This window comes from Sinohyriopsis cumingii, chromosome 11 (genome assembly GCF_028554795.1).
Source record: "Sinohyriopsis cumingii isolate HCF-2022 chromosome 11, ASM2855479v2, whole genome shotgun sequence".
In the NCBI taxonomy this organism is placed as follows: Eukaryota; Metazoa; Mollusca; class Bivalvia; order Unionida; family Unionidae; genus Sinohyriopsis; species Sinohyriopsis cumingii.
In genome coordinates this window covers 110021885-110038700 of record NC_142971.1, presented here as the reverse complement: position 1 = coordinate 110038700, position 16816 = coordinate 110021885, and the positions used below count along the sequence as shown (strand labels likewise).

The 16816-nt window shown below is 34.4% G+C and overlaps 1 protein-coding gene across 1 annotated transcript in view; it reads right to left on the bottom strand.

The window, feature by feature from the left end:
* LOC149789283 (A disintegrin and metalloproteinase with thrombospondin motifs 9-like) overlaps window positions 1-16816 on the bottom strand; it is a 343799-nt gene that overhangs the window by 260675 nt on the left and 66308 nt on the right. The window contains exon 4 of the mRNA XM_089975475.1: window positions 14986-15239. Within this exon, the coding sequence (XP_089831601.1) occupies window positions 14986-15239 (254 nt within the window). The remainder of the gene's footprint in view (window positions 1-14985; window positions 15240-16816) is intronic.

The window sequence follows — 16816 nt, the reverse complement described above, 5'->3', positions numbered from 1 at the left end:
AGCACATTATTACTACAATACAGTTTATCAACATCAAGCACATTGTTACTACAATACAGTTTATCCACATCAAGCACATTGTTACTACAATACAGTTTATCCACATGAAGCACATTGTTACTATAATACAGTTTATACACATCAAGCACATTGTTACTATAATACAGTTTATCCACATCAAGCACATTGTTACTATAATACAGTTTATCCACATCAAGCACATTGTTACTATAATAGCACTGAGTATTTTTTCTAAATCACTATCCACTACCAGCTTGTAGTTCAGCACTGAATAATAAGAACAATTTCAGGATCATAACCTAATGCAGAGTATACTCATTTGCTAGATCATCATTATAGAAACTAGGACAATAAAACTTGTATAATTTCTACCCAATATTTATTCTCTCTCTCTCTCTCTCTCTCTCTCTCTCTCTCTCTCTCTGGTGCACACAACATTCAAGAAATAACTGAAACTCAAATTCTAACAGGAGATATAAACAGCTGTAAATTAAAAAAAAGAGATTTGCACATACATCTATGTATATGTTGAACAAATATATTCAAAATTAAAAACCTACTGTAAATCACAGAATTTCAATTTACATAAAATGTTTTAGTATTTAATTGGTAATTATGATATGCATAACTGGTATTTATGATAATGATAATATGCAGCATTATATAATGGTATACATGTACCATACAAAATGTTGCAAACAATAAAATGTAATTCATGTCACAAATCAAGAAACAACATAGAACAAAATTTTGGCTGTAGGCTCAGTGATGTGGAATATGCCTATTGTTCACTTGTGCATGTCATCAGTAACTAATGAAGCCAACCTTATATATCTCTAGAATGTGTCCTATGCTAATGTTCCAGCCCAAAAACTCTTTGACGTTTTAAATGGTAAAATTATTATTTTAAAAAATAATGTGTATATTAAGGATATGATCATTACTTGCCTTTGTTCTGTATGACTTTTCTGTATACCTAATATTATTCTACACTCTAAATTATTCTACACTCTATAACCCAGATTGTTCTGATGTGCTTTTAAACCCTCTACAGCCAGACAGGCAGGCAAGCAGGCATACATGCATCCATACATACATACATACATACATACATACATACATACATACATACATAACTTAAGTGTATGTGGCAAATATCACTTCAAAACTCTGACACATCATTCCTACTGTTCATATATCTGTTTTTCCAAAATTAAAAACACTGACATGCATTAGAACAGAACAAAAGAAAAGCACAGTTCATCTGCATATCACTGCTGAAGTCAACGAAGTAAATATTTTTTATTTATGTTCACATCATTCAACAAGTTAGCAAAAAATTGAAAGGCGGGGCCCTATTTCTGCACAGAAAAACATTGAGTCAGTCAGAGTTCAATAAAAAAAATTGAATGTATCAGTTTCAAGTTAATGTTATTGCACTAGTAGATTATCATAAAAAGTTGCTTTCATCTGTAAAACCTATTTGTAGAGGGTGCAAATACCAAATCTCTTGCTAATTCTGTATGTAATATGCATACCACCAGTTCACATGAAAACAAAACTAAACCAAACTACCAGATGTGGCCTCAAATGTGTTTGGACTTCCTTCAATTTTGTAGATAATTATAAATCTGTAAGCTCTTAAAAAACAAAATTGCTTATTAAGAAAATCAGAAATAGAAAGTACTCTGAAACTTGCCTTAGCATACAAAAAGTATCGTGAAACCTGCCTTTTACATGCAGAAACTACTCTGAAACTTGCCTTGGCATACAAAAAGTATTGTGAAACCTGCCTTTTACAGGCATAAATATAGTACCCTGAAACTCCTTGGCATATAGAAAGTGTACTGTGAAACTTGCCTTGGCATATAGAAAGTACTGTGAAAATTGATAAATTTTAATGAATTACTGCAAAAGTCTGGATTCACTGATTTAAGAGCAGACTGCACCTATTTTAATGTATATCAACAATGACAGACGATAATGAAGTTTATTTATGATCAACAGCGTTTGATCTGCTCCACAAATGCTAATAAAGGCAGACTAATCTTTCCAAATAATCTTTCAAGGAAGTGTGTAACTCTAGAATACTTCTGTCTATTCAACAAAAGTGATTATGAACAAGGAGTATGACTAAATAGTTAGATTGTTGGTAACTTTGAAATTCAGTATGCAAGTATTCTTTTTATTCATTTCCACAGAGGTAAATTTTAGCAAACTTTGTGCAATGGATTTCTATTATGTTTCAAAGCCTGTTAAGTTTAATAATCTGAAGACAACACCCAAAAATAATCAGGCCATCCAAGATATAAAAAAAGTCAAAGATAAATGCATTACGTTTTTAAAATGTCCATTTTATACACGGTTTCTTTAATCTACTAATCTCAAATCTTTAATTAGAAATATGATAGTTTGTCAAAATTGATTCCCCAGAATTGAATATCCATATGTTTAGTTTACTTCACTTTTTGCAACACATTTACAACTGAGGGCATTGAGTGAAAAGTTATGAAATCATGTCTATAAGAATGGCCCCAGGTGGCTGGGTGGTCTAAGGCACTTGCCTTTACAGATTTCTGACATCTCACCACTATTTGTGTGAGTCTGAATTTATGGCTAATGGCCGCTGTTCATAGTGAGAAAGCTTGCCAGCAACTTTCCTTAGGTAGGTGGTTCTTCCCTGGGTTTTCCTGGATTCTTCCTCTATCAGATATACTAGCTCCCATGCACAGCCAAGGCATTAAACCCATAAACAAACATCCATAACACACTGCCTCCAACTATACAGGAATATCTGCACAGTATCCATCACGGTTAACTTTATGTGCCAAGCAAATCTACATAAATCCTGGTATATACAGCTGTGACCATTTTGTACTGGCTATCACACCTTTCTCTTTCAAATTAATAGGTGGCAAACAGCAGGCAGAAATTCAAGTTTCTCCACATAACAATTAACACATTTACCCTGTGTGCCACATTTACATATCATGAGGATGTACCCTACTTCCGAGCTCTTTACCGTCAACATCATTTATGATACATGAAAGTGGGTGGTACTGCAGAAAATTAGATGTAGACTTGAATTATAAAATACATCAGGAAAAACATAATTTTGATTCCAATTTTCTTAGACTAAAAATTACCAGTTGCCAGAACCCACGTTTGTGCCAAGATTTTACACTTTTTGGCCTGAGACTGAATGAAGACCTGTCCAATCTGCACAGAGACAGGTAAAGCTTTGCAAACAGTTGGATAAGTTTGATATTTGGAGTAAAAAGTGGCCAGGACACGAACACGATGGGACCAATAGGCAAAATAAGCCAAATTTTTACCCTTCTACACATGTGTGAGCAAAATAAACAATCCAAAACGTCTTTAATACAATTTGGCATCTTACTAAATGAAAATATCTCAGGAGCAGGTGTATTTGGATGTATTCAGAAGTAACCCCCAAAAAGCATTTCCTAAACCAATGTCAGGCAAAAATTACAAGAATCTCCATGGGTTAAGGAGCTAAAATGAAGACACATCTCATTTATCAAAATCACAAATTCTGCATGTTTTCCCAGTTAAAAATGTTGGGACTAATTGAAAGCTGGAAAGCCACCATTAGGAACACAAAATAAATCTTAACTCTTTCTTAATGTTCATCCTAAATTCTGTTCCTGATCTCAAAGGTTAATATGATAGAAAAATATTTCCTCTTATATGAGCAAGAGTTTAAACTTGCCAAAAGAGTTATTTTTTTTAATATGATCAATTAGATTGACATAACCTACATAATTTGATTCTTTGCAAACAAAATTTAAATCATTATATGACCAATAATTTGTATGTTATGGCAATAATAAATACATTAAACAAGGAATTCAATATAATGGCTGTTCATTTTGAATAACTCGAACACTGAAGTGAGAACATAAATTTTAAAAAATTATGTTTTTATGCAAGCAGGGCCTGGCCCCAGATTTCTCAAATATCCTGTGAACATGAATCCTAAGCTCATGATCCAAACTACTGGTACAAAATTAGCTTGGACTATTTTGTTATTATTAAAATTAATCATGTTAGTAGAAGGATCACAAATGCTAAAATGGTTCTTTGTTTTAATTAAAGTTATACAAAGTCAAATTTTCAGTCAAAGAGCTCAAGTCGTCTTTCTCTGAATGTTTCAACAATACAGGACATTTCAAAATGAAGTATAATTTTTTATACATGAATATACCAGTCTGTGGGGATAGTTCACCTTGGAAATTCCATTTTCAAGCTGGGCAGTGCTATGTCTAAGGAGATAAATAAATGAAGTGAAGTAAATCTTCCTAATCTAAATTATAAATTTCCTTATTCAACCCAGATTTTGAATTAAATCCCAAACTCTGCATGACTTAGAGTGTATCTCCCTTGCTGCTATGCCAATTTATAGAATGTGTATGTGTATTATTTCTTTTGTTGGCGTTTTAAAGAGTTCAGACCTTTATCAATAGCTGCCTAAGAAGAATTCTCCAGATCCACTGACCAGACACCATCAGCAACACCAACCTGTGGCAGAGAACCTCCCAGCTTCCGGAAGAGGATGAGATCAAGAAGAGACAGTGGGGTTGGATAGGACACACCCTACATAAGCTTCCAATCAACATTATCAGACAGGCACTGAGGTGGAACCCTCAAGGCAAGCGGAGATTTGGGGCCAACCAAGAAACACATGGGGACGCAACCTTGAGGTGGACATCACTAAGATGGGTCACACCTGCAGTCAGCTGGAGGAAATGGCAATCTTTTGTGGGCAGCCTATACCTCTGCAGGGGTGATGGGCAAAAATGACTGACATGTATTCTTCTTCCATGTGTTAAAATATGCATTTGGTGATTAAAGTAATTTTGCCATTTTCCTGAAATTTGTAAGAATAAAAAATCTTCATACAATACTGGTTATGTGCAAACATGGTCTAGACTCCTAACACTGGAAAAGCTTCAACTGTAGGATATCAAAACAGGTAAACTTTTGAATTCATTCCAAGAACCTGTCCATTCACCCCTTGCTTATGGATTACTTCAGAATAGCTGTGTTAATTGGGCATTTTCTTGTGTTGACCACCATTTTAAATCATCTCAATGTATGCACATAGGAGTAAGATAAGACATTTAACAATTACAAACCTGTTGGGGTTTTTCTGTGATGCTGCTACAAATAGGAAGCAGATTAATGAAGTGAACAATTGCCCTTTGAATTGATGCTGACAGGTAAGCTGCCAAGCTTGCACCCAATCTATGATACCAGATTAAATATCCATGATAAAAAATAAAAAAAATTCAAATACAAAAAAATGAAGTGATACAGGGATGACTTGATCAGGAGGGCACTTGGCCAGGCAAAAACTTCTATAATATATATTTGTATCAGTTACCATGACTAGTTCTGCCATAACATTTTGTGTTGCTGATGACTGTTGGCAATTTTCAGACTATAGACTGCTAGTGAAAGGCAATGTGGGGATCATAAAATGTCAGCTTTTTTGTATGTATGTATATAGGCAAGACTGACACATGAGTCCCATATTCTTTAAGCACTTTGACTAAGGACAGAACTCTTGCTCTGCCACAATGCTGATATTAAATTACTTTGCGAGGGTTTAGCTGGACTGTATACTATAACTTGTCCTTGATGATATCCATAACATTATACTTAAATTCCATCCTTTATGAGCTGTGTGCATGTGGAGTGGGTGGGAAGGGGGAGGTATGGGGTTGGGTGTAAGAGAAGTCCTAACAATTTTATTTTTTGCTCTCTGATGGCGGGCAGGATACTATTTTTTTTAGCACATGATAAGCTAAACTTGGCAGCCAGTACATCTGGATGAAGAAATGCCTGAGAAAATCCCAATAAAAGCCACCACCAAAGTTACTAGCAAGCTCTCTCAGATATCCACATTGGCCATGAATGACACTTTCTGCAAAGATGAGTGCCTTAAACCATTGAGTCACCTCTGGCCCCAATTCACAATAAACTAAACTTTACTCAAATAATTCCATAAACAAGTTTGTACATACAGCGTACATGTATTCTGATTGGAAAAGATTAAAGTTTAATTCACTGTGATGTTTCTTGTGTAAAAAATGATGGAAAGTTAGAAACAGATGAAAGACCTTATAGCAAAGATACGTATTTGTGTAAATTTAGTACAGCTGTATGTATTTTTGTTTTTTATTTATGTATCAGTTTTTCTGCATCAAACATAAACTTCTGTGCCAAATCTGGGAGACATGCATTTCTTTCTCTATAACGATGAGCTTCCAGCGCTTGATTCTTTAAGTCATTTTGAACAATCACTTGACATCGAAAAGGCACATTATTGATAGGCATTTCAAGATATTGTTGTCACAGGCTTCATCTGCCTTGTATGACAATTTGTCTAACATATTAACAAGAGTGTTGCTTTTGCCACAATTTCAGCTTTTGAGGAATGGATATATCCATTACATTCCACATGGTCAACAAGGGCTGACTTTCATGAATTTCAAATGCCTTGACTGACAAAAATGTCCTTCATAACTTGCAAAGCATCATATTCAGTGTTTTGTTATATCTCATCCATGATAACTGATTCAACCACTTGCTGTTGAAACTTCCTGACTGCAATGGAATAAATGTTCAACCAATCACCTCTATTTCTTATTCTTCATGGTTAATGCTATCTATGATGCATCTGGCATAACATAATGGTGCTGTCTCTTTCCTATGTTATTAATTGTTAAATACTTAGTCAGTGGGGATTTCCACTAACAGACTTATTTGGTTGGATCCTTTTACTACTGAATAACCATTTAACAAAACTTGGACAGGTGCTTTGTTTGATCTTTTCTTTCCTATTATTCTAAGGATCATTACTTTCATTTGAAAAAAAGGAGGCAATGGTATTTACTGTTACATCAATGCCTACAAATTAAAGTGGAAATTCTGTTTGATGCTTGAAAGTATGCATAGCAGTATGGATGGAATCACTCGTGCATAGCAGTGTATGCTTTAATCTGCTTTACAGGTGAAAGTGGAAGTCAGGATTAGAGAGCAAAAATGAATGAGGTAGTCTGACACCCATTATATTTATTCCATCTTTTGCTTGTTTTGTCAGATATGGGATTTTAAATTATAGAATTTTGTTGTTAAACATATTTTAAAAAAAAAAGATGTATGTTCATAGCTACAGATGTCCAAACAGGAGTATTTTGCAGTCTGTAAACCACTGGCTATGTCAGGGGAGAATTAACATAAGACATTCAAAGAAGATATAAAAAGTTGTGACAAAAGAGAAAATATTGACATACCTAAATATTAAATGTAACGGAAATGTGTTGTTTTCTGTTCCAGATTTGCTGCTGCTTTAGTGTTAGTAATTTCCTTCAATGATTAACAGCTTTTCACCCCCCAAAAAAATTAAAAAAATAAAATCCTTTTTTTCTTTCAGAAAACTACTCAACAGTTCATTCAACAACAGAATTTATTCCACTCCCATTTCAGAAATTAAATGATGACAAGCTGACTTGCTACCTTGAAAATATATAACACCTAATTAATGTGCATTTCCAGTGGAGTCAAATGGTGAAGTTTTATTTCATCACATCTCCAAGCAAGTCATGGAGGATGGTAACACAAGTTAGTTCTTGTTGCTAGTATCCTTGTTTTCTTCATTTAGACCTAGGCTTGGCATATTTTGCTCTAAAGATATCATGTGCTGACACACCTTGACATACAAAACACAGTGAGTAATCAATTAATAGTACTGACCCTGGAGCAATTGTTCAGTATAGGGTTTATGACAAGACCAGGCTATAAGCTTTTACATCTCTTTTTTCTTGTGTTTAGAACAATTGAGAAATAAATTACCAAATAAACTTAGCTCAAACACCTCTACTGATTTTCCAACAAAGTAACTGTAAATTTGACCTACTCACCTTTGAATTCGGCTTAGTCAGCAACATCCTTATTGATTGTTTAAACAATGAAATAATCTGTGTGGTAGACCACCAAGTTAACTTTGAATTTTGGTTTAGTAGTGTACAACACAGCAACACAAGTAGATTATTTAGTGTCAAGGCAAGTGCCTTGCCCATAAACACACCTTGGTAGCTGACCCAGGCTGATCCAATGGTAGAATTTGGACCAACACTCTTCTAGTCATGAATCGAGCAATCTAACCAATGAGCCACCGCAGTTCTGAACTTTAAATTTACTTTGTTATGGTTTTTATCTTGCAGTCTGATGGGAAAACAAATCATAGACAAGATAATAATATCTGTAACTCATATGATTACTTTCAGGTTGCTCATAGTAAGTGATGGATAAAACCTTTGATCTACTAGACATGTCTGTATAATACAGGGTTTTAAGGTCTCTGATGCACACACACATTTATACACTTAAAAGATGTGTTACAGCTGAGCAGTTGTAAATGTTTGTATAAATATATATAACACATGCACCTTTCATCAATGAAAGCCAACTACAATCTTCAATAAAAACAAAGACCTTTTCTTCAAAGGAAGTCAGTACCAAACGTAAATAAAAGTAATGGAATCTAATGGAATTTTGCATTTTCCAATGTGACTGGAATACGTTAACTATGCCATGAATGTTTGCTTTTTTCAGAGAAAAGGTTTATTCTTATGAAAGCTACCAACGGCGGCTTAAAACACGAAGTAACTTTTACCGACTTGGGACGTACTGAAAAGTAAATGTGCTTCATCATACATTAAGTGATTGTGCTATGTTTTTTTCACTTAATTCAGATCAATATGACCTGTGAAAAATTATTGAATATTTTAAATGTGTGTGTGCATATTTTAGATGGAATCACTTGTATTGTGGATTCAATGTATATGATGAGATTGGCAGGTGAGTACACAGTGATGATACTCTATTTATGCTATACATCAGACATGTATATATAAACAGTATCCACATATATGTACCAATTTGTGGTTCTCTAAATAAACTATTATATATGCCTTCTCTGTTTTCACTAAGATGGTAACTGTGCTGATAAAGCACATATTTTGCCACCCGCATTTATTACCTTACCCCCTCCTGCAAACTTTTGGGGGTACATGCATCATTTTCTTCAGCTAACTGACCTGGTTGCTTATAACATAGTTCAGTCTATAACAAGGTTGGGTTCTATGGCTCCCAACTACCGTGTTATAGAGGGGTCACACTATAATATATATATATATATATATATATATATATATATATATATATATATATATATATATATATATATATATATACACACACACACACACACACACACACACACACCAGTATATATACATGTGTATAGGTGTGAGAATTTTCTAAAGATGGTCCTGACAAATGGCTTTAAGACATTCTAAATTCTGAACATTCTGACTGAATTATTACAAGTTTCAGTGTCATGCTAAGAAAGCTTATGAAGTCAGGGCCATGATCTTCTATCAGTTTCTACAATGGTATGTAATTGATGATAAGAATCAGTTTGGCATGCCTAGACACAATGCAGGAACAGCAAAGAGGATGCTCTGTTGGGTAAGATCAGAAATTATCAGTAAGGTTTACAGACTACCCATCCTACAGTTCTAGAGGCCAAGCAAGGTTGCATAAAATTCCTATTTAATAGGAATGTGAGGATAAAGATATGTGAATAACACTGGTTGTGAAAAGGCAGAGCACTGCCACCTGACTGGTAACCACTGATTTGGCAGGCTATACAGTTCTGGTACAATTTCAAGATAATGACAAATTGCAATTTCCTCTTATTGACCTATATTGTTACAAAAGTAGGGATCAAATTATATCATCAATCAAATCAAATAACCTTTACCATAATCACACGATATTGTTAAGTTTTGCAAAATATGTCAGGATTAATAACTGAACAAAATGTACTACCAGTATGTATGCACTAGGATGAACATCAGTCAAAATTATACACTGTTGAGCACAGCAAACATGGTTCATAAGCTAAATAAATGATGTAATGAAGAAGTTTAACTGATGTGATTTGCGTTTTATGGCACAGCTAAACAAGTAGGTTATTTAGTGTGAAGGCAACTGGAATAATTTAGTGCCTTGCCTAATGAAAACACCACAAAAGCTAACCCATGCTGGTCTAAAAGTAGGATTTGAACGCTGAAACTTCTGAGTCACATGTTTGGGCTAACCACTGAGCAACCATGGCTCCTGCCTCCTTGAAGTACAACTTATGATACAGAGGATGACACTTTAAGCCTATTCTACATTTGACAAAGAATAAGTTTCATAACTTCAATGGCAGTCTACCACCAACCACATTTAGCATACATCAGACGTAATTTTATCAAGAAGTCTATCAAAGATATCTATTTATTTTGAAAGTAAACACTTGATTTCATTTTCAAGAAAATATGTTTTAGTTTAAATACGTAATTTTGTCAGGAAGCATTGGAATCTGAAGCCATTTTAGTTTCTCTGCTTAAGTGTGTATCATCTGCTACAGCTTTTACAAGAAATTACAAATCTCTGACAATGCTCTGGCTTATCCATTCCACACCGCAAAACTGAGCAACATTCTGTAAGAGGCTGCACCAGTTAGAGAGAGAGAGAGAGAGAGAGAAATGTAAAATAAAGGAAACAATGCGACTATAATTACAAAGAATATGGCTGATAAATGTTGAAACTATCATCATAAGTGCACAATCTGAATCTATGTGGCATGTTAGAAATCTGACTTAAAAAAGTTACATTTTCATTTGCCTGTGATTTCAGATGTATTTATAAATAGTTAGTAATTGGTAATATTGCAATTTTTTATGCTTCCTGCTGCTGAGAAATATATAAGGACTTAAAGCAGGTCATTTTGTGGTATAGAACATTATATGTTTCAACTTACTTCATTCAGTTTTGACTGGTACAAGTTCTAACAACTTATTCAACATACTATTGATGGCTTAAATGTTTGAGTAAGAACTCTGTCAAAAGTTGAGTTGACCATCGACAACACACTGACAGTTATCAATGCACAGGATGGATCTTATGAGCAAATGAAGTGAACAATGGAAAGAAGAAAAATTAAATGAATACATTACTGCTAGGCTAACCAGGCCCTACTTTCAATGACAATATTGATAAAAATATAACTGTGAACCATGACATCAGCCCTTGAAATTAGAAACTGCCTGTCAGTCCAATGCCGAACAATATTCTTATTGGATCAACAAAGAACTGAAGTAACTGGTCCATGTAAATGAGCTAAAAATATTTAGCTTTTTAAAAAGCATATTGTTCAGAATGATCTTGGACATGTTAAATTGAAGGTCTTAAGGCCAGAGAAAAATATACTGGAAAAGAGGGAACACTAATAAGATATACTGTCACAGTATTTGACTTGAAGAATCATTTAACACAGGACAACAATGTTGCATCACAAAAGCAGAACTTACCATATAAACTTGTGCCTTAAGTCAGGTTGGTACTTAACATATAAACTCCTGTCCAAACTGGATCCAACTACAAACTGCATAGAACCAAATCTGCTGTCACACAATTGTTGGCAGCAATTGGTTTATATAATTTGTTAGAACTAATCAGCAGAGTGGTCCCCCTCTTATAAAGCCACCCCTTCTGCAGCTGGAAAGTGGCCTTATATGAGGGGAAGCCATCTGAGATGGGGATCGCACAGAAGAGTGTAAATACAGTGGAACCCCACTATAATGTGATAATTGGGGTCAAAACAATTGTATCGCATAAAAAGTGGGGTCGCGTTAATGCGGGGTTTTACAGAATTGTAATTTTTTCAGAGAACATCTCATTGGCACATATATGTGTATTCAAGTCTAACGTATATGATGAATAGGGTATCAACACCATTTACTATCGTGCCATTGTTGCATGCAGTTCATCCATAATGCATGTAATTCCATTGAAAAATTGCTTACAGATTTACAATATTCAATAATTTTGTCCTAGATCATTGTGTCTGATTTCAACGTCTAATATATAGCATGAATATAGTATTAACACCATTTACTTGCCATCTGATATCGTACCATCGGGGCTTGCAATTAATCCATAATACAAGTAATTCCATTGCACAACTTGCATACATATTTCGACTATTCAATCATTTTATCACAGATCATTATGTGTCTAAATTCAATGGGAAAAAATAACAGCAAAATTAGGTTAAGAAAGATGAAGCCCGTGTACGGTTCATTACGTTCCAGGGTCTATGAATGGTGTCTGTACAAATTTTATACTGCTAAAATTTTCTCATACACATTTCCTTATACATTTATCCATTGTAAATTTCCAATAAATAACACTTGTACTTGTATTCATTTGAACAACTACAGCAAGAATAATTAACAATCAACACACGCTTTCAGCATGCATATAACTTTTACTTCAGATTTTGTGAATTTCAAAAGAAACGTGTGAAAACTACTATATTAATCATTGCACAAAGTGCAGCGAACGACATGCATTTGTGAACTTGCTTTTCCATAATGGTAAAATATTTTTATAAAAAATAGGAAATAAATAACGTGTTCATAAGCAAACACCATACACATGTAAAACCAGAGAACTAAGTGCAGTAGGCCTGCAATGGTCATGAGTCACTTTTATAAAAAAAATTAAGTTGAACACATATACAATTTCATACTCTTTCAATTTCAAGCTAATAAAGTGGACATTATCTACCGGTCAACTGATTGCATCTAATAACTCCACCAAGCCCAGCAAACATGTTGGCTGCTTTCATATTTTGATGTTTATTAAATTGTGAGCATCTTTTATCAACCACCACATTGTCTGCTGCTTAGTTGTTTATGCAGTTGAAGAAACACATGTTGGCTATTGTTTGAGCAATGATTGTATACAGAATTAATTGAGGACATTCACAACAACGACTTACTAACTTTACTCATGGATCAGTAATAAGTAACTTTTCCAATAATGTTTATTTTGGCATGACACTTCAAGAACCTGTTGAAATTGTTAAATTTCATAGGCTACGCCATGATCGTATTATATTAAAATTCATATGCGAACTCTTCCCCAAAATGATAATAAACACTTTACACATATTTCTTGTACTTTGAATAAAAAATATTTTCTCGTGTGTGAATGAATATACGAAATTTCAGGAACCACGCCACAACCGTGTTATATCTGAATTCGCGTAATCATGGGGCGCGTTATGGCAGGGTTGCACTGTAATTACATAAAAAGAATGATAGACATATTTTAAAAAATCATTATTTCACATTTTCATTTAATAATCACAGACATGTTATGGAGTAAATATAATAATGCTTAATCAATGTTTGTGAAATATTTTAAATTGAGAATATTTAAGGGCAATCATTTTTGTGACAACTTATTTCTTCATTGTCATTTTATAGTTACTGCATGAAAGGCTCATTATTTACACAGGAAATGAGCTTGTCACATGACTGACTGGTTTAGTCTGGTACCTGCACAAGTACATTTTGTAATCTATGAGCATAAGCCACAATGACTAACATACCACTTTTACATTATGGCAACTGGGTGTCAGACTGACTTGAGTTGAACTATAATGTGGTTCTCTGTGGTCAGCTATTGTCATCCTGATAATCACTGGTGGACATGACAGTAATTATCACAGTGACAAAACAAAATGTAACATTTATAGAACAAACAGAAGAAAGGATAATCAGATTACTCACCTCTTATACGGATTAATGTAAGGTACTTTATCGGCATGTTGAAACAAATAGAAATCTAAAAATATTCATAAGATATTGATTTGTGAACCCCTTATGTGGCCAGTCATGAGGGGTAAAACTGACAGATTTTGCTGGCCGCTGGTCATGTTATATGGGTTGATATATGTCATGGATGCCAAGGGATTTTGACCATATAAAGTGGATGGATGCTGGTCAAGGGCTGTTAAAGAGGAGGACACTGCAGAACAAATAGCACTGGACCTGATCTACCAGTGCATAAGTGACGGCAGATCCAGGTCTATGTTTCTTCAGTTTTGTTCAACATGACAAGATAAACAAGCGTTCCTGAAAGTGAGTAACACTGTATTGGCTGAAAAGAATTTCCAGGAATTCAAGACCATTTCTTCCTTTAAAATGTGGAGTGTTGAAACCATCTTTGATATTCTTCAGGGACAAGATTTTGAAATCAACTGCTGTGGTGGAAATCAACTTGGCACCATTTTCATTTAGGACCAACAGGACATTATAAAATGTCTTCTGGTGGAAACCCCATGTTGATATGACCATTCTGAAGGTGCAATGATAACAATATTTTCAAGATGGATGCCATCATGACCATATTTGATGTCACATTGCCACCATTTCTATTCAGTATCAGCCAGACATCATTAGAAGTCTTCTGCTAAAAACCCCAGGGCATTATTACTTTAATTCAGGAGGATTTCAAGATGACCACTCTGGATGCCATAATGGATGTGCAAGTGGCACCATTTTTATTGAGGACCAACTAGACATCATAAGAAGTTGTCTGGTTAAAACTACATGCCAATATTACATTTCTTTCAGGAGAACAATATTTTCAAGATGCCAATTTTTGTGGCCACAATGGACATCAGACGTTTTCATTTATGAACAGCTAGACATCAGAAGTCTATTAGTGAAAACCAAATGATGATATGAACATCCATTCAGGAGGCATAGTGATAACAAGATGTTCAAGATGGTCACTGCACTGGTCACATTGGTTTTCCGAGGAGCACCATTTTCATTTCAAAGCAACTAGGCCATGGAATGGATCTATGTATAAAGTTTCAAGGCAATTATCCAAGTAGGTCAGCAGAAATGGCAATAAAAAACTGTGTTAACAGACAGATGATGGACAACAGTCCATCCCATAAGCACTTTTGGTTTACAACCGGTACAGCTAAAACTATGCACAAGAAAAATAAAATATACTTACAATTGACATCAGTGTAAGAATATAATGCTGTAGATTATCTCCATGGTACAGGGAGGTATGAAGATCTGCTGCCACCATCACCTCTACATAATTTTTGGCAGATACTGAACGTTTATGTATATGATGAGAGCGTGGCATACCACTGTTCGATGAATTTGCAGAAGAAGAATCATTAAATATGCTACTACTTGAACTATTAAAAAACTCCTCTATATTAGTGTCTTCCTTTTTCCTTCTTCTGTGTTTATAATTTTCTGAAAGAAAACAAAAGTAGATTTTAAACTTTGCTCAGAAAATAAAGAAATATCCAGGACAGGTTTGGCAGTTTTGATTTTAAAGGCATTTTTAAAGCTTCAGTTATTATTATTTATATCCACTTTTTTCATTTTAATCTCTCACTCTTGTTGAATTGATGCAAATTCTCTGTGACTGAATAAAACACTTAATAAAACAAGAAGCCAAAGTATGTCTGATACTGTTTGCCTTGCTGACCTCTACCTCAAGGTCAATTGCCAGGGCACTTGGCCAATAAATCTGAGTTAGTATGCTTTGATGACAATTAAAAGTTAATGGGATCATTTATGCAAATCTGAGAGGTCTAATGCTAGGATGCTTTCTGTAAAATCTGGGTAATGTCTGCATAACCAGTTTCTGAGAAGTCATTTAAAGCACTGTCTATTTCAAGTAACAGTGGCCAATTTTAATGGCAAATGGCATCAATTGTAAAAACATGAAAGGGGTTCATACACAGATGCTTTTGGACAAATTGTGTCAAGTTCTGTTCAGAGAAGAAATCATTTAGTTTGTATTCTTTTTAATGGTGGCCATATTTTATTTTGTCTATGCATCAGCTGTATGAAATGGAAAGGACATTATACCAAGATGTTTTCTATCAAATTTGGACAAATGCTTTTCAGGATTATCTTTGAAACAAATTGTCTGAAGTTTGTTTTCTTCATAGTTTTTAGCATAGGATTAATCTGAACACCTTCATGTCAGAATGTTTGTTAAATTTGACCAAAGTTGTTGAGCAGTTTTTGTAGAAGTCATTGCAAGTCTTCCTATTATGTATAAGTAATTATGGCCATATATGAGACAGATTGTCATCATTTGAAAATTTGAAAGGCCTTTATGCCAATATCCTTTCTGTCAAATTCGGTACAAATCTATAGTGATTTTTGATAAGTCATTTCAATGCTTTTCAATATTTAGTTATTGCAACCATTTTTACAGTAAATCTGCATCATTTGTACAATTATGAAAGGCCTTCTTTGTTTTATTCCAGGATGCTCCTGCCAAGTTGGGATTAAATTGATTCAATGTTTGTCTTTAGAAGAAGTTGAAAACAGATGACATTGTTAACAATCGATACATTCAGGCCCATATTCAAGTTCATTTCATTCCTGTTCGCAACAAGAAAAGCTATTTACTGTGTATAATTTATATCTACATCACAATAAAAGAAAAGAACAAGAGTAACATGAATGGCACATTAAACATCTGTCCAAGTTTAATAATCCTCTATACTGTGTGTGTGTGTGTGTGTGTGTGTGTGTGTGTGTGTGTGTGTGTGTGTTTTGGATTATTAATGAAGTTTTAACAATTTTTCAGTCATATCACTACAATGTCTGCGGTGTGGCAGTTTATAGTGATGTCTAGCACTGGTATATCATGCTGCAGACATGTATAGCATAATGTCCCACCCAGTCACATTATCCTAATACCAGGTCAACCAATCCTTACACTAGGCTCCTAATGCTGAACACTAGGAAAGGCAGCTGTTAGTACTGTACCATTTTTTAAAGTCTTTGCTATGACTTGGCCAGGGTTC